Here is a 21,798-nt window from a genome sequence, read left to right as displayed (position 1 = left end):
CCTGGTTTCCCCTTCCTGGTGTCCACAATCAATTCCTAATGTTGAGTGCAAGGTTGTTGTTGTGACACCACCAACTATCTCACTCCTGTACACTTCCTCATTGTCATTTGTGAGTCTGCCAACAACTGTGGGGTCAACCCAAATTTGTAGATGGCATTTGAATTGTACCTAGCCACACAGTCATGGGTGTAGAGAGAGTAGAGCAGTGGGCAAAGCAGGCATCCTTGAGGTATGCCTGCACTGATTGTCAGTGAGGAGATGACGTTGTAACCAATTTGTACTGACTGTGGTCTTCCAATGAGAAAGTCAAGAGGTCCTGGTTAAGAAGCTTGCTGACCAGTACAGAGGGTGATGGTGTTGAAGCTGAGCTGTAATCAATGAAAAGCAGCCTGACATAGATATTGCTGTTGTCCAGGTGATCCAGGGCTGAATGGCAAATCATCTCAAACTATTAATTCAATAGGGTCCAGAAGGCTATGTGCCAAAGCAAAAAAATGAACTGCTGTTATTCACCTTTCTTTGATGTTCAACACAAGACAGTTCTTAGTTCTGTTTCTCCAGTGAAATAGTGAGCACAAAACAAGCATTGAATGCCATACGAAAATAAATGCTATTTAACATGCAATATTCAGAGTTCTGAACAGCAGGAAAAGGTAAAAAGATAGTACAGTATTACACAGAAAGGTGAAGATGCAGAGTAAACAAGGATAGTGAAGGGGAAAGCAGTCCTTGCCAAATACTCCGAGGAATATGGGGACTAAATGTCATGCTCACTCGTTTCAACACTTAATTTTCTGAAGCACCATTCAACACAATTAATGCAGAAATGTCAATATTGTGCAACTCAGTGTGATCCTTGAAACTCCAAATCATGCCCACTCTCTAAATCAGAAACACTATTGGTGGAAGTCACGATATAAAAGCCAAAAAAGATAGTTTATTGGGAAAGGCTGATAGTGAGAATTCAACTAATGATGCACAAATTGTTTTTCCATTATGCTAAAGAAAGCCAAAATTATTTTAAGCACTTAATTTGCTCTGAAAACAGGAAAACTTTTCAAATACCCAAAACAATTTGTTAATGATAACTTATTTTTTCTACAAAGCTCAACTATGAAGATGCAGGACACAAAAACATACTGAAAAACTCAGCAGGTCATGCAGCATCCATAGGAAGTAAATGGCGGTCAACATTTTGGGCCCGGGTCCTTCCTGAAGAGTCTTGATCATCAGGCAGACGTCTGAATAAAAAGGTGTGAGGGATGGGGAGGAGCAAGACCAACAGGTAAGAATACGTAGATAGTGTTAGGAGGTTAAAAGAAAAAGCTGAGGTGAGGTGATGGGGGAGTAGGCAGAGGCCAAGATAATTCTGACAGAAAGAAGGGAAAGGGAGGTGGGGAGACAGAGGGATAAAGGAAATGAAGAGACTGGGGAGGGAGGTTAACAAAGTTGATATTGATGCCATCTGGGTGGAGACTGCCAAGATAGAATACAAAATGTTCCTCCATATTTGCGAGTAGCCTCAATTTGGCAACATGAGGGGAAACTGACGCAAATTAGGATATCATTTTGTTGAGTACCTTTGCTCTGTCCATTGCAATAGCCCTCCCTCTGGACATCCTCTTAAATTCCATACACCATTGACATGCCTGTCTATGTCCTCATATGGACAAATTGAGGCCATCTACTAATTAGATGAACACCACCTTATATTCTGTCTTGGCATTCTCCAACAAGATGGCATCAATATCAATTTCTCTAATTTTCATTAACCTCATTCCCCTTTCCCTCATCCCCATCTCCCTTCCTCCCAGCTCCCCATCTCTTCATTTCATTGGAATTCTACAAAACATTTAAAGATCTAATAATACCAGCCCCTCCTGGATGTAATCAACCAGATTGATGAGACACAAAACTTACCAGATTCATGTAAAACAGCAATAATTACAGTGATACTAAAACAAGGGAAAGATCCACTCTCACCAGCATCATATAGACCAATATCTCTGCTAAACACAGATTATAAGATAATAGCTAAACTATTAGCAAACAGATTAGCAGAACAGGTACCGAAAATGGTAAATTTAGACCAAACTGGATTTATCAAAAAAAGACGCACAACAGACAATATTTGTAAATTTATTAACTTAATTCATGCAGTAGAAGGAAATAAAGCACCGGCAGTAGCAGTTGCTTTAGACGCAGAGAAGGCCTTCGACAGAGTAGAATGGAATTACTTGTTCAAAGTATTGCAAAAATTCAGTTTACCGGAGAAGTATATTAATTGGATTAAAGCATTATATAAGGGACCGTTAGCGAAAGTAACAGTAAATGGACATGTATCAAAGCAATTTAACTTAAGCAGGTCAACGCGGCAGGGATGCCCACTATCACCATTATTGTTTGCGCTAGCTATAGAACCACTAGGCAGAATCGATAAGAATAGATAATAATATAAAAGGAATAAAAATAAAAGACAGGGAATATAAAATCAGTCTATTTGTGGATGATGTGATAGTGTACTTAACAGAACCAGAACTATCAATAAAAGAACTATATAAGAAATTGAAGGAATATGGAGAAGTGTCGGGATATAAGATAAACGTAAATAAAAGTGAAGCAATGCCTATGAATAACGCGGATTTCTCAAAATTTAAGGAGGAATCCCCATTCAGATGGCAAATGCAGGCAATAAGATACCTAGGTGTGCAAATAAACAAAAATCTAGGCCAATTATATAAACTCAATTACAATCCACTAATGAAAAAATTACAGGACGATTTAGAGCATTGGAAAGAGCTACCACTAACACTGATAGGAAGGATAAAGTGTATTAAAATGAACATTTTTCCAAGGATACTATACTTATTTCAGGCATTGCCAATACAACTGACAGAAAAATTCTTCAAAGAGTTAAAGAAAATAATAAGGAGATTTTTATGGAGAGGGGGGAAACCGAGGATAGCACTAGATAAATTAACAGAATGGTATAAACAAGGAGGCTTACAATTGCCAAACTTCAAAAATTATTATAGAGCCGCACAATTAAGGTACCTATCAGATTTTTATCAAACAAGGGAAAAACCAGACTGGACGAGACTAGAATTAGATAAAATAGGGGAAAAGATACCTGAACACATATTATATAAATGTGACGAAAAATTGGTACAACATAGAACTTCTCCAGTATTACACCATCTCCTCAATATATGGAAGAAGATTCATGTAGAAAGAAATAAAACAAATTATCAAATACCAAAACTAATATTGACGCAAAATAAGCTACTCCCTTTTACAATAGACAACCCTTCCTTTAGAAAATGGGAAAAAAAAGGGATTAAAAGAATAGAAAATTGTTTTTCAGGAAGTAGATTCTTATCCTTTGAACAAATGAGAGATAAGTACAATATAACTGGAGATCTTCTTTGGCTTGGCTTCGCGGACGAAGATTTAAGGAGGGGGTAAAAAGTCCACGTCAGCTGCAGGCTCGTTTGTGGCTGACCAGTCCGATGCGGGACAGGCAGACACGATTGCAGCGGTTGCAAGGGAAAATTGGTTGGTTGGGGTTGGGTGTTGGGTTTTTCCTCCTTTGCCTTTTGTCAGTGAGGTGGGCTCTGCGGTCTTCTTCAAAGGAGGCTGCTGCCCGCCAAACTGTGAGGCGCCAAGATGCACGGTTTGAGGCGTTATCAGCCCACTGGCGGTGGTCAATGTGGCAGGCACCAAGAGATTTCTTTAGGCAGTCCTTGTACCTTTTCTTTGGTGCACCTCTGTCACGGTGGCCAGTGGAGAGCTCGCCATATAATACGATCTTGGGAAGGCGATGGTCCTCCATTCTGGAGACGTGACCCATCCAGCCGGGCGAAGGGTAGACGGCGGCGGCCCCGATCCGGGCAGGAGCAAGGGGGAGACGGCGGCCCCAGTCCGGGCACAGGGAGAGCAGCAGCGGCCCCGGCCCCGGTCCGGGCGAAGGGTAGACGGCGGCGGCCCCGATACGGGCAGGAGCAAGGGGGAGACGGCGGCCCCAGTCCGGGCACAGGGAGAGCAGCAGCGGCCCCGGCCCCGGTCCGGGCGAAGGGTAGACGGCGGCGGCCCCGATACGGGCAGGAGCAAGGGGGAGACGGCGGCCCCAGTCCGGGCACAGGGAGAGCAGCAACGGCCCCGGCCCCGGTCCGGGCGAAGGGTAGACGGCGGCGGCCCCGATCCGGGCAGGAGCAAGGGGGAGACGGCGGCCCCGGCCTCGGTCGAGTGAGGCAGGCGGAGGCCCCGGTCCGGGCAGGGAGTGGGAGGCGGTGGCCCCAGTCCAGGCACAGGGTGAACTGCGGCGGCCTCGGCCCCGGTCCGGGCAGTATGGACCGACCTAGGAGGGGAGGCAGGCCCCTCCAGCCCGGGTAAGAAACCTGCATAGGAGAAGGCCACTCCGATATAAAACCTACGACCCAAGGACCTCGCTGCCACGTCCCAGCTTGCTTGGCCACGTCACACGAACCATGGGTGTAAAGGGTGGGGCCAGTACTGCGCGCACTGCACTCCACCTAAAAGCTCCTTTGCGCAGGCCCGAGGACAGGTCCACGTCCTCCCCCTCCACGTCCTCCCCCTCCACGTCCTCCCCCTCCACGTCCTCCCCCTCCACGTCCTCCCCCTCCACGTCCTCCCCCTCCACGTCCTCCCCCTCCACGTCCTCCCCCTCCACGTCCTCCCCCTCCACGTCCTCCCCCTCCACGTCCTCCCCCTCCACGTCCTCCCCCTCCACGTCCTCCCCCTCCACGTCCTCCCCCTCCACGTCCTCCCCCTCCACGTCCTCCCCCTCCACGTCCTCCCCCTCCACGTCCTCCCCCTCCACGTCCTCCCCCTCCACGTCCTCCCCCTCCACGTCCTCCCCCTCCACGTCCTCCCCCTCCACGTCCTCCCCCTCCACGTCCTCCCCCTCCACGTCCTCCCCCTCCACGTCCTCCCCCTCCACGTCCTCCCCCTCCACGTCCTCCCCCTCCACGTCCTCCCCCTCCACGTCCTCCCCCTCCACGTCCTCCCCCTCCACGTCCTCCCCCTCCACGTCCTCCCCCTCCACGTCCTCCCCCTCCACGTCCTCCCCCTCCACGTCCTCCCCCTCCACGTCCTCCCCCTCCACGTCCTCCCCCTCCACGTCCTCCCCCTCCACGTCCTCCCCCTCCACGTCCTCCCCCTCCACGTCCTCCCCCTCCACGTCCTCCCCCTCCACGTCCTCCCCCTCCACGTCCTCCCCCTCCACGTCCTCCCCCTCCACGTCCTCCCCCTCCACGTCCTCCCCCTCCACGTCCTCCCCCTCCACGTCCTCCCCCTCCACGTCCTCCCCCTCCACGTCCTCCCCCTCCACGTCCTCCCCCTCCACGTCCTCCCCCTCCACGTCCTCCCCCTCCACGTCCTCCCCCTCCACGTCCTCCCCCTCCACGTCCTCCCCCTCCACGTCCTCCCCCTCCACGTCCTCCCCCTCCACGTCCTCCCCCTCCACGTCCTCCCCCTCCACGTCCTCCCCCTCCACGTCCTCCCCCTCCACGTCCTCCCCCTCCACGTCCTCCCCCTCCACGTCCTCCCCCTCCACGTCCTCCCCCTCCACGTCCTCCCCCTCCACGTCCTCCCCCTCCACGTCCTCCCCCTCCACGTCCTCCCCCTCCACGTCCTCCCCCTCCACGTCCTCCCCCTCCACGTCCTCCCCCTCCACGTCCTCCCCCTCCACGTCCTCCCCCTCCACGTCCTCCCCCTCCACGTCCTCCCCCTCCACGTCCTCCCCCTCCACGTCCTCCCCCTCCACGTCCTCCCCCTCCACGTCCTCCCCCTCCACGTCCTCCCCTCCACGTCCTCCCCCTCCACGTCCTCCCCCTCCACGTCCTCCCCCTCCACGTCCTCCCCCTCCACGTCCTCCCCCTCCACGTCCTCCCCCTCCACGTCCTCCCCCTCCACGTCCTCCCCCTCCACGTCCTCCCCCTCCACGTCCTCCCCCTCCACGTCCTCCCCCTCCACGTCCTCCCCCTCCACGTCCTCCCCTCCACGTCCTCCCCTCCACGTCCTCCCCCTCCACGTCCTCCCCCTCCACGTCCTCCCCCTCCACGTCCTCCCCCTCCACGTCCTCCCCTCCACGTCCTCCCCCTCCACGTCCTCCCCCTCCACGTCCTCCCCCTCCACGTCCTCCCCCTCCACGTCCTCCCCCTCCACGTCCTCCCCCTCCACGTCCTCCCCTCCACGTCCTCCCCCTCCACGTCCTCCCCCTCCACGTCCTCCCCCTCCACGTCCTCCCCCTCCACGTCCTCCCCCTCCACGTCCTCCCCCTCCACGTCCTCCCCCTCCACGTCCTCCCCCTCCACGTCCTCCCCCTCCACGTCCTCCCCCTCCACGTCCTCCCCCTCCACGTCCTCCCCCTCCACGTCCTCCCCCTCCACGTCCTCCCCCTCCACGTCCTCCCCCTCCACGTCCTCCCCCTCCACGTCCTCCCCTCCACGTCCTCCCCTCACGTCCTCCCCCTCCACGTCCTCCCCTCCACGTCCTCCCCCTCCACGTCCTCCCCCTCCACGTCCTCCCCCTCCACGTCCTCCCCCTCCACGTCCTCCCCCTCCACGTCCTCCCCCTCCACGTCCTCCCCCTCCACGTCCTCCCCCTCCACGTCCTCCCCTCCACGTCCTCCCCCTCCACGTCCTCCCCCTCCACGTCCTCCCCCTCCACGTCCTCCCCCTCCACGTCCTCCCCCTCCACGTCCTCCCCCTCCACGTCCTCCCCTCCACGTCCTCCCCCTCCACGTCCTCCCCCTCCACGTCCTCCCCCTCCACGTCCTCCCCCTCCACGTCCTCCCCCTCCACGTCCTCCCCCTCCACGTCCTCCCCCTCCACGTCCTCCCCCTCCACGTCCTCCCCCTCCACGTCCTCCCCCTCCACGTCCTCCCCTCCACGTCCTCCCCCTCCACGTCCTCCCCCTCCACGTCCTCCCCCTCCACGTCCTCCCCTCCACGTCCTCCCCCTCCACGTCCTCCCCCTCCACGTCCTCCCCCTCCACGTCCTCCCCCTCCACGTCCTCCCCCTCCACGTCCTCCCCCTCCACGTCCTCCCCCTCCACGTCCTCCCCCTCCACGTCCTCCCCCTCCACGTCCTCCCCCTCCACGTCCTCCCCCTCCACGTCCTCCCCCTCCACGTCCTCCCCCTCCACGTCCTCCCCTCCACGTCCTCCCCCTCCACGTCCTCCCCCTCCACGTCCTCCCCCTCCACGTCCTCCCCCTCCACGTCCTCCCCCTCCACGTCCTCCCCCTCCACGTCCTCCCCCTCCACGTCCTCCCCCTCCACGTCCTCCCCCTCCACGTCCTCCCCCTCCACGTCCTCCCCCTCCACGTCCTCCCCCTCCACGTCCTCCCCCTCCACGTCCTCCCCCTCCACGTCCTCCCCCTCCACGTCCTCCCCCTCCACGTCCTCCCCTCCACGTCCTCCCCCTCCACGTCCTCCCCCTCCACGTCCTCCCCTCCACGTCCTCCCCCTCCACGTCCTCCCCCTCCACGTCCTCCCCCTCCACGTCCTCCCCCTCCACGTCCTCCCCCTCCACGTCCTCCCCCTCCACGTCCTCCCCCTCCACGTCCTCCCCTCCACGTCCTCCCCCTCCACGTCCTCCCCCTCCACGTCCTCCCCCTCCACGTCCTCCCCCTCCACGTCCTCCCCCTCCACGTCCTCCCCCTCCACGTCCTCCCCCTCCACGTCCTCCCCCTCCACGTCCTCCCCCTCCACGTCCTCCCCCTCCACGTCCTCCCCCTCCACGTCCTCCCCCTCCACGTCCTCCCCCTCCACGTCCTCCCCCTCCACGTCCTCCCCCTCCACGTCCTCCCCCTCCACGTCCTCCCCCTCCACGTCCTCCCCCTCCACGTCCTCCCCCTCCACGTCCTCCCCCTCCACGTCCTCCCCCTCCACGTCCTCCCCCTCCACGTCCTCCCCCTCCACGTCCTCCCCCTCCACGTCCTCCCCTCCACGTCCTCCCCCTCCACGTCCTCCCCCTCCACGTCCTCCCCCTCCACGTCCTCCCCCTCCACGTCCTCCCCCTCCACGTCCTCCCCTCCACGTCCTCCCCCTCCACGTCCTCCCCCTCCACGTCCTCCCCTCCACGTCCTCCCCCTCCACGTCCTCCCCCTCCACGTCCTCCCCCTCCACGTCCTCCCCCTCCACGTCCTCCCCCTCCACGTCCTCCCCTCCACGTCCTCCCCCTCCACGTCCTCCCCCTCCACGTCCTCCCCCTCCACGTCCTCCCCCTCCACGTCCTCCCCCTCCACGTCCTCCCCCTCCACGTCCTCCCCCTCCACGTCCTCCCCCTCCACGTCCTCCCCCTCCACGTCCTCCCCCTCCACGTCCTCCCCCTCCACGTCCTCCCCTCCACGTCCTCCCCTCCACGTCCTCCCCCTCCACGTCCTCCCCCTCCACGTCCTCCCCCTCCACGTCCTCCCCCTCCACGTCCTCCCCCTCCACGTCCTCCCCCTCCACGTCCTCCCCCTCCACGTCCTCCCCCTCCACGTCCTCCCCCTCCACGTCCTCCCCCTCCACGTCCTCCCCCTCCACGTCCTCCCCCTCCACGTCCTCCCCCTCCACGTCCTCCCCCTCCACGTCCTCCCCCTCCACGTCCTCCCCCTCCACGTCCTCCCCCTCCACGTCCTCCCCCTCCACGTCCTCCCCCTCCACGTCCTCCCCCTCCACGTCCTCCCCCTCCACGTCCTCCCCCTCCACGTCCTCCCCCTCCACGTCCTCCCCTCCACGTCCTCCCCCTCCACGTCCTCCCCTCCACGTCCTCCCCCTCCACGTCCTCCCCCTCCACGTCCTCCCCTCCACGTCCTCCCCCTCCACGTCCTCCCCCTCCACGTCCTCCCCCTCCACGTCCTCCCCCTCCACGTCCTCCCCCTCCACGTCCTCCCCCTCCACGTCCTCCCCTCCACGTCCTCCCCCTCCACGTCCTCCCCCTCCACGTCCTCCCCCTCCACGTCCTCCCCCTCCACGTCCTCCCCCTCCACGTCCTCCCCCTCCACGTCCTCCCCCTCCACGTCCTCCCCCTCCACGTCCTCCCCCTCCACGTCCTCCCCCTCCACGTCCTCCCCCTCCACGTCCTCCCCCTCCACGTCCTCCCCCTCCACGTCCTCCCCCTCCACGTCCTCCCCCTCCACGTCCTCCCCCTCCACGTCCTCCCCCTCCACGTCCTCCCCTCCACGTCCTCCCCCTCCACGTCCTCCCCCTCCACGTCCTCCCCCTCCACGTCCTCCCCCTCCACGTCCTCCCCCTCCACGTCCTCCCCCTCCACGTCCTCCCCTCCACGTCCTCCCCCTCCACGTCCTCCCCCTCCACGTCCTCCCCCTCCACGTCCTCCCCCTCCACGTCCTCCCCCTCCACGTCCTCCCCCTCCACGTCCTCCCCCTCCACGTCCTCCCCCTCCACGTCCTCCCCCTCCACGTCCTCCCCCTCCACGTCCTCCCCCTCCACGTCCTCCCCCTCCACGTCCTCCCCCTCCACGTCCTCCCCCTCCACGTCCTCCCCCTCCACGTCCTCCCCCTCCACGTCCTCCCCCTCCACGTCCTCCCCCTCCACGTCCTCCCCCTCCACGTCCTCCCCTCCACGTCCTCCCCCTCCACGTCCTCCCCCTCCACGTCCTCCCCCTCCACGTCCTCCCCCTCCACGTCCTCCCCCTCCACGTCCTCCCCCTCCACGTCCTCCCCCTCCACGTCCTCCCCCTCCACGTCCTCCCCCTCCACGTCCTCCCCCTCCACGTCCTCCCCCTCCACGTCCTCCCCCTCCACGTCCTCCCCCTCCACGTCCTCCCCCTCCACGTCCTCCCCCTCCACGTCCTCCCCCTCCACGTCCTCCCCCTCCACGTCCTCCCCCTCCACGTCCTCCCCCTCCACGTCCTCCCCCTCCACGTCCTCCCCCTCCACGTCCTCCCCCTCCACGTCCTCCCCCTCCACGTCCTCCCCCTCCACGTCCTCCCCCTCCACGTCCTCCCCCTCCACGTCCTCCCCCTCCACGTCCTCCCCCTCCACGTCCTCCCCCTCCACGTCCTCCCCCTCCACGTCCTCCCCCTCCACGTCCTCCCCCTCCACGTCCTCCCCCTCCACGTCCTCCCCCTCCACGTCCTCCCCCTCCACGTCCTCCCCCTCCACGTCCTCCCCCTCCACGTCCTCCCCCTCCACGTCCTCCCCCTCCACGTCCTCCCCCTCCACGTCCTCCCCTCCACGTCCTCCCCCTCCACGTCCTCCCCCTCCACGTCCTCCCCCTCCACGTCCTCCCCCTCCACGTCCTCCCCCTCCACGTCCTCCCCCTCCACGTCCTCCCCCTCCACGTCCTCCCCCTCCACGTCCTCCCCCTCCACGTCCTCCCCCTCCACGTCCTCCCCCTCCACGTCCTCCCCCTCCACGTCCTCCCCCTCCACGTCCTCCCCCTCCACGTCCTCCCCCTCCACGTCCTCCCCCTCCACGTCCTCCCCCTCCACGTCCTCCCCCTCCACGTCCTCCCCCTCCACGTCCTCCCCCTCCACGTCCTCCCCCTCCACGTCCTCCCCCTCCACGTCCTCCCCTCCACGTCCTCCCCCTCCACGTCCTCCCCCTCCACGTCCTCCCCCTCCACGTCCTCCCCCTCCACGTCCTCCCCCTCCACGTCCTCCCCCTCCACGTCCTCCCCCTCCACGTCCTCCCCCTCCACGTCCTCCCCCTCCACGTCCTCCCCCTCCACGTCCTCCCCCTCCACGTCCTCCCCCTCCACGTCCTCCCCCTCCACGTCCTCCCCCTCCACGTCCTCCCCCTCCACGTCCTCCCCCTCCACGTCCTCCCCCTCCACGTCCTCCCCCTCCACGTCCTCCCCCTCCACGTCCTCCCCCTCCACGTCCTCCCCCTCCACGTCCTCCCCTCCACGTCCTCCCCTCCACGTCCTCCCCCTCCACGTCCTCCCCCTCCACGTCCTCCCCCTCCACGTCCTCCCCCTCCACGTCCTCCCCCTCCACGTCCTCCCCCTCCACGTCCTCCCCCTCCACGTCCTCCCCTCCACGTCCTCCCCCTCCACGTCCTCCCCCTCCACGTCCTCCCCCTCCACGTCCTCCCCCTCCACGTCCTCCCCCTCCACGTCCTCCCCCTCCACGTCCTCCCCCTCCACGTCCTCCCCCTCCACGTCCTCCCCCTCCACGTCCTCCCCTCCACGTCCTCCCCCTCCACGTCCTCCCCCTCCACGTCCTCCCCTCCACGTCCTCCCCCTCCACGTCCTCCCCCTCCACGTCCTCCCCCTCCACGTCCTCCCCCTCCACGTCCTCCCCCTCCACGTCCTCCCCCTCCACGTCCTCCCCCTCCACGTCCTCCCCCTCCACGTCCTCCCCCTCCACGTCCTCCCCCTCCACGTCCTCCCCCTCCACGTCCTCCCCCTCCACGTCCTCCCCCTCCACGTCCTCCCCTCCACGTCCTCCCCCTCCACGTCCTCCCCCTCCACGTCCTCCCCCTCCACGTCCTCCCCCTCCACGTCCTCCCCCTCCACGTCCTCCCCTCCACGTCCTCCCCCTCCACGTCCTCCCCCTCCACGTCCTCCCCCTCCACGTCCTCCCCCTCCACGTCCTCCCCCTCCACGTCCTCCCCCTCCACGTCCTCCCCCTCCACGTCCTCCCCCTCCACGTCCTCCCCCTCCACGTCCTCCCCCTCCACGTCCTCCCCCTCCACGTCCTCCCCCTCCACGTCCTCCCCCTCCACGTCCTCCCCCTCCACGTCCTCCCCCTCCACGTCCTCCCCCTCCACGTCCTCCCCCTCCACGTCCTCCCCCTCCACGTCCTCCCCTCCACGTCCTCCCCCTCCACGTCCTCCCCCTCCACGTCCTCCCCCTCCACGTCCTCCCCCTCCACGTCCTCCCCCTCCACGTCCTCCCCCTCCACGTCCTCCCCCTCCACGTCCTCCCCCTCCACGTCCTCCCCCTCCACGTCCTCCCCCTCCACGTCCTCCCCCTCCACGTCCTCCCCCTCCACGTCCTCCCCCTCCACGTCCTCCCCCTCCACGTCCTCCCCCTCCACGTCCTCCCCCTCCACGTCCTCCCCCTCCACGTCCTCCCCCTCCACGTCCTCCCCCTCCACGTCCTCCCCCTCCACGTCCTCCCCCTCCACGTCCTCCCCCTCCACGTCCTCCCCCTCCACGTCCTCCCCCTCCACGTCCTCCCCCTCCACGTCCTCCCCCTCCACGTCCTCCCCCTCCACGTCCTCCCCCTCCACGTCCTCCCCCTCCACGTCCTCCCCCTCCACGTCCTCCCCCTCCACGTCCTCCCCCTCCACGTCCTCCCCCTCCACGTCCTCCCCCTCCACGTCCTCCCCCTCCACGTCCTCCCCCTCCACGTCCTCCCCCTCCACGTCCTCCCCCTCCACGTCCTCCCCCTCCACGTCCTCCCCCTCCACGTCCTCCCCCTCCACGTCCTCCCCCTCCACGTCCTCCCCCTCCACGTCCTCCCCCTCCACGTCCTCCCCCTCCACGTCCTCCCCCTCCACGTCCTCCCCCTCCACGTCCTCCCCCTCCACGTCCTCCCCCTCCACGTCCTCCCCCTCCACGTCCTCCCCCTCCACGTCCTCCCCTCCACGTCCTCCCCCTCCACGTCCTCCCCCTCCACGTCCTCCCCCTCCACGTCCTCCCCCTCCACGTCCTCCCCCTCCACGTCCTCCCCCTCCACGTCCTCCCCCTCCACGTCCTCCCCCTCCACGTCCTCCCCCTCCACGTCCTCCCCCTCCACGTCCTCCCCCTCCACGTCCTCCCCCTCCACGTCCTCCCCCTCCACGTCCTCCCCCTCCACGTCCTCCCCCTCCACGTCCTCCCCCTCCACGTCCTCCCCCTCCACGTCCTCCCCCTCCACGTCCTCCCCTCCACGTCCTCCCCCTCCACGTCCTCCCCCTCCACGTCCTCCCCCTCCACGTCCTCCCCCTCCACGTCCTCCCCCTCCACGTCCTCCCCCTCCACGTCCTCCCCCTCCACGTCCTCCCCCTCCACGTCCTCCCCCTCCACGTCCTCCCCCTCCACGTCCTCCCCCTCCACGTCCTCCCCTCCACGTCCTCCCCCTCCACGTCCTCCCCCTCCACGTCCTCCCCTCCACGTCCTCCCCCTCCACGTCCTCCCCCTCCACGTCCTCCCCCTCCACGTCCTCCCCCTCCACGTCCTCCCCCTCCACGTCCTCCCCCTCCACGTCCTCCCCCTCCACGTCCTCCCCCTCCACGTCCTCCCCCTCCACGTCCTCCCCCTCCACGTCCTCCCCCTCCACGTCCTCCCCCTCCACGTCCTCCCCCTCCACGTCCTCCCCCTCCACGTCCTCCCCCTCCACGTCCTCCCCCTCCACGTCCTCCCCCTCCACGTCCTCCCCCTCCACGTCCTCCCCCTCCACGTCCTCCCCCTCCACGTCCTCCCCCTCCACGTCCTCCCCCTCCACGTCCTCCCCCTCCACGTCCTCCCCCTCCACGTCCTCCCCCTCCACGTCCTCCCCCTCCACGTCCTCCCCCTCCACGTCCTCCCCCTCCACGTCCTCCCCCTCCACGTCCTCCCCCTCCACGTCCTCCCCCTCCACGTCCTCCCCCTCCACGTCCTCCCCTCCACGTCCTCCCCTCCACGTCCTCCCCCTCCACGTCCTCCCCCTCCACGTCCTCCCCCTCCACGTCCTCCCCCTCCACGTCCTCCCCCTCCACGTCCTCCCCCTCCACGTCCTCCCCCTCCACGTCCTCCCCCTCCACGTCCTCCCCCTCCACGTCCTCCCCCTCCACGTCCTCCCCCTCCACGTCCTCCCCCTCCACGTCTCCCCCTCCACGTCCTCCCCCTCCACGTCCTCCCCCTCCACGTCCTCCCCTCCACGTCCTCCCCCTCCACGTCCTCCCCCTCCACGTCCTCCCCCTCCACGTCCTCCCCCTCCACGTCCTCCCCCTCCACGTCCTCCCCCTCCACGTCCTCCCCCTCCACGTCCTCCCCCTCCACGTCCTCCCCCTCCACGTCCTCCCCCTCCACGTCCTCCCCCTCCACGTCCTCCCCCTCCACGTCCTCCCCCTCCACGTCCTCCCCCTCCACGTCCTCCCCCTCCACGTCCTCCCCCTCCACGTCCTCCCCCTCCACGTCCTCCCCCTCCACGTCCTCCCCCTCCACGTCCTCCCCCTCCACGTCCTCCCCCTCCACGTCCTCCCCCTCCACGTCCTCCCCCTCCACGTCCTCCCCCTCCACGTCCTCCCCCTCCACGTCCTCCCCCTCCACGTCCTCCCCCTCCACGTCCTCCCCCTCCACGTCCTCCCCCTCCACGTCCTCCCCCTCCACGTCCTCCCCCTCCACGTCCTCCCCCTCCACGTCCTCCCCCTCCACGTCCTCCCCCTCCACGTCCTCCCCCTCCACGTCCTCCCCCTCCACGTCCTCCCCCTCCACGTCCTCCCCTCCACGTCCTCCCCCTCCACGTCCTCCCCCTCCACGTCCTCCCCCTCCACGTCCTCCCCCTCCACGTCCTCCCCCTCCACGTCCTCCCCCTCCACGTCCTCCCCTCCACGTCCTCCCCCTCCACGTCCTCCCCCTCCACGTCCTCCCCCTCCACGTCCTCCCCCTCCACGTCCTCCCCCTCCACGTCCTCCCCCTCCACGTCCTCCCCCTCCACGTCCTCCCCCTCCACGTCCTCCCCCTCCACGTCCTCCCCCTCCACGTCCTCCCCCTCCACGTCCTCCCCCTCCACGTCCTCCCCCTCCACGTCCTCCCCCTCCACGTCCTCCCCCTCCACGTCCTCCCCCTCCACGTCCTCCCCCTCCACGTCCTCCCCCTCCACGTCCTCCCCCTCCACGTCCTCCCCCTCCACGTCCTCCCCCTCCACGTCCTCCCCCTCCACGTCCTCCCCCTCCACGTCCTCCCCCTCCACGTCCTCCCCCTCCACGTCCTCACGTCCTCCACCTCCTCCACCTCCTCCCCTCCTCCCCTCCACGTCCTCCACGTCCTCCCCCTCTCACGTCCTCCCGTCCTCCCGTCCTCCCCCTCCACGTCCTCCCCCTCCACGTCCTCCCCCTCCCCGTCCTCCCCCTCCACGTCCTCCCCCTCCACGTCCTCCCCCTCCACGTCCTCCCCCTCCACGTCCTCCCCCTCCACGTCCTCCCCCTCCACGTCCTCCCCCTCCACGTCCTCCCCCTCCACGTCCTCCCCCTCCACGTCCTCCCCCTCCACGTCCTCCCCCTCCACGTCCTCCCCCTCCACGTCCTCCCCCTCCACGTCCTCCCCCTCCACGTCCTCCCCCTCCACGTCCTCCCCCTCCACGTCCTCCCCCTCCACGTCCTCCCCCTCCACGTCCTCCCCCTCCACGTCCTCCCCCTCCACGTCCTCCCCCTCCACGTCCTCCCCCTCCACGTCCTCCCCCTCCACGTCCTCCCCCTCCACGTCCTCCCCCTCCACGTCCTCCCCCTCCACGTCCTCCCCCTCCACGTCCTCCCCCTCCACGTCCTCCCCCTCCACGTCCTCCCCCTCCACGTCCTCCCCCTCCACGTCCTCCCCCTCCACGTCCTCCCCCTCCACGTCTCCCCCTCCACGTCCTCCCCCTCCACGTCCTCCCCCTCCACGTCCTCCCCCTCCACGTCCTCCCCCTCCACGTCCTCCCCCTCCACGTCCTCCCCCTCCACGTCCTCCCCCTCCACGTCCTCCCCCTCCACGTCCTCCCCCTCCACGTCCTCCCCTCCACGTCCTCCCCCTCCACGTCCTCCCCCTCCACGTCCTCCCCCTCCACGTCCTCCCCCTCCACGTCCTCCCCCTCCACGTCCTCCCCCTCCACGTCCTCCCCCTCCACGTCCTCCCCCTCCACGTCCTCCCCCTCCACGTCCTCCCCCTCCACGTCCTCCCCCTCCACGTCCTCCCCCTCCACGTCCTCCCCCTCCACGTCCTCCCCCTCCACGTCCTCCCCCTCCACGTCCTCCCCCTCCACGTCCTCCCCTCCACGTCCTCCCCCTCCACGTCCTCCCCCTCCACGTCCTCCCCCTCCACGTCCTCCCCCTCCACGTCCTCCCCCTCCACGTCCTCCCCCTCCACGTCCTCCCCCTCCACGTCCTCCCCCTCCACGTCCTCCCCCTCCACGTCCTCCCCCTCCACGTCCTCCCCCTCCACGTCCTCCCCCTCCACGTCCTCCCCCTCCACGTCCTCCCCCTCCACGTCCTCCCCCTCCACGTCCTCCCCCTCCACGTCCTCCCCCTCCACGTCCTCCCCCTCCACGTCCTCCCCCTCCACGTCCTCCCCCTCCACGTCCTCCCCTCCACGTCCTCCCCCTCCACGTCCTCCCCCTCCACGTCCTCCCCCTCCACGTCCTCCCCCTCCACGTCCTCCCCCTCCACGTCCTCCCCCTCCACGTCCTCCCCCTCCACGTCCTCCCCCTCCACGTCCTCCCCCTCCACGTCCTCCCCCTCCACGTCCTCCCCTCCACGTCCTCCCCCTCCACGTCCTCCCCCTCCACGTCCTCCCCCTCCACGTCCTCCCCCTCCACGTCCTCCCCCTCCACGTCCTCCCCCTCCACGTCCTCCCCCTCCACGTCCTCCCCCTCCACGTCCTCCCCTCCACGTCCTCCCCCTCCACGTCCTCCCCCTCCACGTCCTCCCCCTCCACGTCCTCCCCCTCCACGTCCTCCCCCTCCACGTCCTCCCCCTCCACGTCCTCCCCCTCCACGTCCTCCCCCTCCACGTCCTCCCCCTCCACGTCCTCCCCCTCCACGTCCTCCCCCTCCACGTCCTCCCCCTCCACGTCCTCCCCCTCCACGTCCTCCCCCTCCACGTCCTCCCCCTCCACGTCCTCCCCCTCCACGTCCTCCCCCTCCACGTCCTCCCCCTCCACGTCCTCCCCCTCCACGTCCTCCCCCTCCACGTCCTCCCCCTCCACGTCCTCCCCCTCCACGTCCTCCCCCTCCACGTCCTCCCCCTCCACGTCCTCCCCCTCCACGTCCTCCCCCTCCACGTCCTCCCCTCCACGTCCTCCCCCTCCACGTCCTCCCCCTCCACGTCCTCCCCCTCCACGTCCTCCCCCTCCACGTCCTCCCCCTCCACGTCCTCCCCCTCCACGTCCTCCCCCTCCACGTCCTCCCCCTCCACGTCCTCCCCCTCCACGTCCTCCCCCTCCACGTCCTCCCCCTCCACGTCCTCCCCCTCCACGTCCTCCCCCTCCACGTCCTCCCCCTCCACGTCCTCCCCCTCCACGTCCTCCCCCTCCACGTCCTCCCCCTCCACGTCCTCCCCCTCCACGTCCTCCCCCTCCACGTCCTCCCCCTCCACGTCCTCCCCCTCCACGTCCTCCCCCTCCACGTCCTCCCCCTCCACGTCCTCCCCCTCCACGTCCTCCCCCTCCACGTCCTCCCCCTCCACGTCCTCCCCCTCCACGTCCTCCCCCTCCACGTCCTCCCCCTCCACGTCCTCCCCCTCCACGTCCTCCCCCTCCACGTCCTCCCCCTCCACGTCCTCCCCCTCCACGTCCTCCCCCTCCACGTCCTCCCCCTCCACGTCCTCCCCCTCCACGTCCTCCCCCTCCACGTCCTCCCCCTCCACGTCCTCCCCCTCCACGTCCTCCCCCTCCACGTCCTCCCCCTCCACGTCCTCCCCCTCCACGTCCTCCCCCTCCACGTCCTCCCCCTCCACGTCCTCCCCCTCCACGTCCTCCCCCTCCACGTCCTCCCCCTCCACGTCCTCCCCCTCCACGTCCTCCCCCTCCACGTCCTCCCCCTCCACGTCCTCCCCCTCCACGTCCTCCCCCTCCACGTCCTCCCCCTCCACGTCCTCCCCCTCCACGTCCTCCCCCTCCACGTCCTCCCCCTCCACGTCCTCCCCCTCCACGTCCTCCCCCTCCACGTCCTCCCCCTCCACGTCCTCCCCCTCCACGTCCTCCCCCTCCACGTCCTCCCCCTCCACGTCCTCCCCCTCCACGTCCTCCCCCTCCACGTCCTCCCCCTCCACGTCCTCCCCCTCCACGTCCTCCCCCTCCACGTCCTCCCCCTCCACGTCCTCCCCCTCCACGTCCTCCCCCTCCACGTCCTCCCCCTCCACGTCCTCCCCCTCCACGTCCTCCCCCTCCACGTCCTCCCCCTCCACGTCCTCCCCCTCCACGTCCTCCCCCTCCACGTCCTCCCCCTCCACGTCCTCCCCCTCCACGTCCTCCCCCTCCACGTCCTCCCCCTCCACGTCCTCCCCCTCCACGTCCTCCCCCTCCACGTCCTCCCCCTCCACGTCCTCCCCCTCCACGTCCTCCCCCTCCACGTCCTCCCCCTCCACGTCCTCCCCCTCCACGTCCTCCCCCTCCACGTCCTCCCCCTCCACGTCCTCCCCCTCCACGTCCTCCCCCTCCACGTCCTCCCCCTCCACGTCCTCCCCCTCCACGTCCTCCCCCTCCACGTCCTCCCCCTCCACGTCCTCCCCCTCCACGTCCTCCCCCTCCACGTCCTCCCCCTCCACGTCCTCCCCCTCCACGTCCTCCCCCTCCACGTCCTCCCCCTCCACGTCCTCCCCCTCCACGTCCTCCCCCTCCACGTCCTCCCCCTCCACGTCCTCCCCCTCCACGTCCTCCCCCTCCACGTCCTCCCCCTCCACGTCCTCCCCCTCCACGTCCTCCCCCTCCACGTCCTCCCCCTCCACGTCCTCCCCCTCCACGTCCTCCCCCTCCACGTCCTCCCCCTCCACGTCCTCCCCCTCCACGTCCTCCCCCTCCACGTCCTCCCCCTCCACGTCCTCCCCCTCCACGTCCTCCCCCTCCACGTCCTCCCCCTCCACGTCCTCCCCCTCCACGTCCTCCCCCTCCACGTCCTCCCCCTCCACGTCCTCCCCCTCCACGTCCTCCCCCTCCACGTCCTCCCCCTCCACGTCCTCCCCCTCCACGTCCTCCCCCTCCACGTCCTCCCCCTCCACGTCCTCCCCCTCCACGTCCTCCCCCTCCACGTCCTCCCCCTCCACGTCCTCCCCCTCCACGTCCTCCCCCTCCACGTCCTCCCCCTCCACGTCCTCCCCCTCCACGTCCTCCCCCTCCACGTCCTCCCCCTCCACGTCCTCCCCCTCCACGTCCTCCCCCTCCACGTCCTCCCCCTCCACGTCCTCCCCCTCCACGTCCTCCCCCTCCACGTCCTCCCCCTCCACGTCCTCCCCCTCCACGTCCTCCCCCTCAAAAGATGCTCACAAACTCAAGCTAGCATGCTGGAACATCAGAACCATGCTAGACAAGACTGACAGCCACCGACCTGAACGTCGATCTGCCCTCATTGCACATGAACTCCTCAGACTTGACATCGACATAGCCGCTCTCAGTGAAGTCCGCCTGGCAGATGTAGGCAGCCTCCAAGAACGCGGCGCGGGCTACACACTCTACTGGTCTGGCAAGCCTTCGGATGAACGACGCCTATCTGGTGTAGGCTTCATGATCAAGAGCTTCATTGCCTCCAAACTCGAAAACCTTCCGACAGGCCTCTCGGACCGAATCATGTCCATGCGACTCCCACTTCAAAACAAGCGTCACATCACCCTCATCAGTGTCTATGCTCCAACCCTCCAGGCGGAACCAGCAGAAAAGAACAAGTTCTACACCGACCTGCGCAACCTCATCCAACGTACCCCTACAGCCGACAAGGTTGTCATCCTGGGCGACTTCAACGCTCGTGTCGGCAAAGACTCAGAAACCTGGCCAGGAATCCTGGGCAAGCATGGCGTCGGCAAGTGCAACGACAATGGGCGCCTCCTGTTGGAGCTCTGCGCAGAACAGCGGCTTGTCATTACAAACACCCTTTTTCAGCAGAGGGACAGCCTTAAGACCACCTGGATGCATCCCCGATCCAAACACTGGCACCTCCTGGACTACATCCTGGTGCGAGAAAGTGACAAACAAGATGTGCTCCACACCAGGGTCATGCCTAGCGCGGAATGCCACACTGACCACCGGCTGGTTCGCTGCAAGCTCAACCTTCACTTCAAGCCAAAGCCCAGGAACAATAAAGCCCCCAGAAAGAGGTTCAATGTTGGAAAACTGCAGTCAGACGAAGCGAGAGGAAACTTCCAGGCATAACTGGAGATACAGCTCTGGCATATTACCAACTGAGATCCTACTTGAAAGATAAATTAGGAAGCAATTTGAGTTTACCAGAGGGAAGTAACCTTGAATATGTGATTACAGATACAATGTTAATCAAAAGATTTATAACAAATATGTATATTAAACTGCAAGAAAAGGAGAATGAGGAAACAAATGGTAAAACTAAACAAAAATGGGAACAAGATTTAAATATAAAGATAAAAAAGGAAACATGGGAGAAATTATGTTCTGGAACGATGAGAAATACAATAAATACGAGACTGCGTATGATACAATATAATTGGTTACACAGACTATACATTACACCGCAAAAGTTAAATAAATGGGACCCAACAGTATCTGATAGATGTTTTCGATGTAAAAAAGAAAGGGGAACAACAATTCATGCAATCTGGACATGTGAGAGAGTAGAAAAATTTTGGGATGATCTCAATCAGATATTAAATAAAATAACAGAAAACAATATACCAAAGAATCCAGAGATCTTTCTCCTAAGTAACATAAAAAATAAAGAATTTGGAATTGACTTGGAAGATGCACAAAAAAGATTTGTTAAGATAGCCCTAGCCGTAGCAAAAAAATGTATTATGTCAACCTGGAAATTGGAAGATAATTTGAAAATACAACAATGGTATATAGAAATGAATAAATGTATTCCATTAGAAAAAATAACATATAGTTTAAGAAATAATATTGAAATATTCGAACAAGTATGGGAGCCTTACATTAAATACAATAGCGAAAACCTACCGGGAACAAACATTACCTAAGTTGATGGAAGGAGAAGAAAAGAAAAGAATGGACTCAGTAGAATTTCTGGTGTATTTTTGTTGAATGACAACATTGTCTGACTGAATTAATGCAACCTAGATTGTATACCTAAAATGGATGAGAGGGGGGGGGGTGGGGGGGTGGCTTGGGAGGAGGGAGGGGGGGGATCTTAAAAGTCACTGTAAATGTGTGAAAAAGAAAAAGTGTATATCATGGCTATTGTGATTTATGGTGTGAAAAATAAAAAATTTAAAAAAAAAGAGAGAGAAGTAAAAAGTGGAAGATTGGTCAGTGAAACAGAAAACTTTCCTGAACAGATACACATTACATACACATGTGCTTAGAATTAGAAGGGGGTTAAGTTAGGATAAGTTAATAGTAACAAGTTAAAGTTTGATCCCATTTTTATGTTTAAAGAAAATTAAAAGCAACTTTTGTTTAAGTAACCATTGTCTTGGTGAATTTCTATTGCTGCTGGGTTTTGGAGTCCTCTGGGATCATATCACTGCCCATGAATCTAGGTAACGAAATATTGAATTCGTGGCATGATAAAGGAATAATATAGAGCAATGTTTGTTACCATTTCTCACACCACAGAAGTTGCATAGATCAAAATCTGAAATATCAGAAATGTGTTTTAGGCGCAGGATAGAAATAGGAACATTTTTGCATGCTATATGGTCATGTGTGAAGGTTAGACATTTCAGGCAGGATATTACTGAAATATTAACAAGTATAACAGAGGTGACTTTCACAGGCAATCCAGAGACTCATCTTTTGGGCAATTTTATTGAAATAAGTAATAAACTAACTAAATTCCATTTGTTAAAATAGCCTTGCAGTGGCTAAAAAAAGCACTGCAAATACTTGGAATTTCAACTCTCCTCTACATATAGCACAATGGACTGCTGGGATTAATAGTTGCATACTTAAGGAATAAATTACAACTTAAAAAAAAAACAAATATGACATTTATTAAGAAATGGCAGCCATATTTGAATCAT

The 21,798-nt window shown here is 63.1% G+C and overlaps 1 protein-coding gene across 2 annotated transcripts in view; it reads right to left on the bottom strand.

The window, feature by feature from the left end:
- tmem59 (transmembrane protein 59) overlaps window positions 1-21,798 on the bottom strand; it is a 64,015-nt gene that overhangs the window by 41,562 nt on the left and 655 nt on the right. The window contains exon 2 of one of the 2 annotated variants that reach the window (XM_069938072.1): window positions 1,141-1,241. The exons of the other annotated variant lie outside the window; for it this stretch is intronic. Coding sequence (XP_069794173.1) covers window positions 1,141-1,230 — 90 coding nt within the window. The 5' untranslated portion in view covers window positions 1,231-1,241. The remainder of the gene's footprint in view (window positions 1-1,140; window positions 1,242-21,798) is intronic. 2 annotated transcript variants of the gene reach the window in all.

Source organism: Narcine bancroftii, chromosome 5, assembly GCF_036971445.1.
Source record: "Narcine bancroftii isolate sNarBan1 chromosome 5, sNarBan1.hap1, whole genome shotgun sequence".
Taxonomy (NCBI): Eukaryota; Metazoa; Chordata; class Chondrichthyes; order Torpediniformes; family Narcinidae; genus Narcine; species Narcine bancroftii.
The sequence above is the reverse complement of the archived record's forward strand: the minus strand, read 5'-3'. Positions and strand labels throughout refer to the sequence as shown.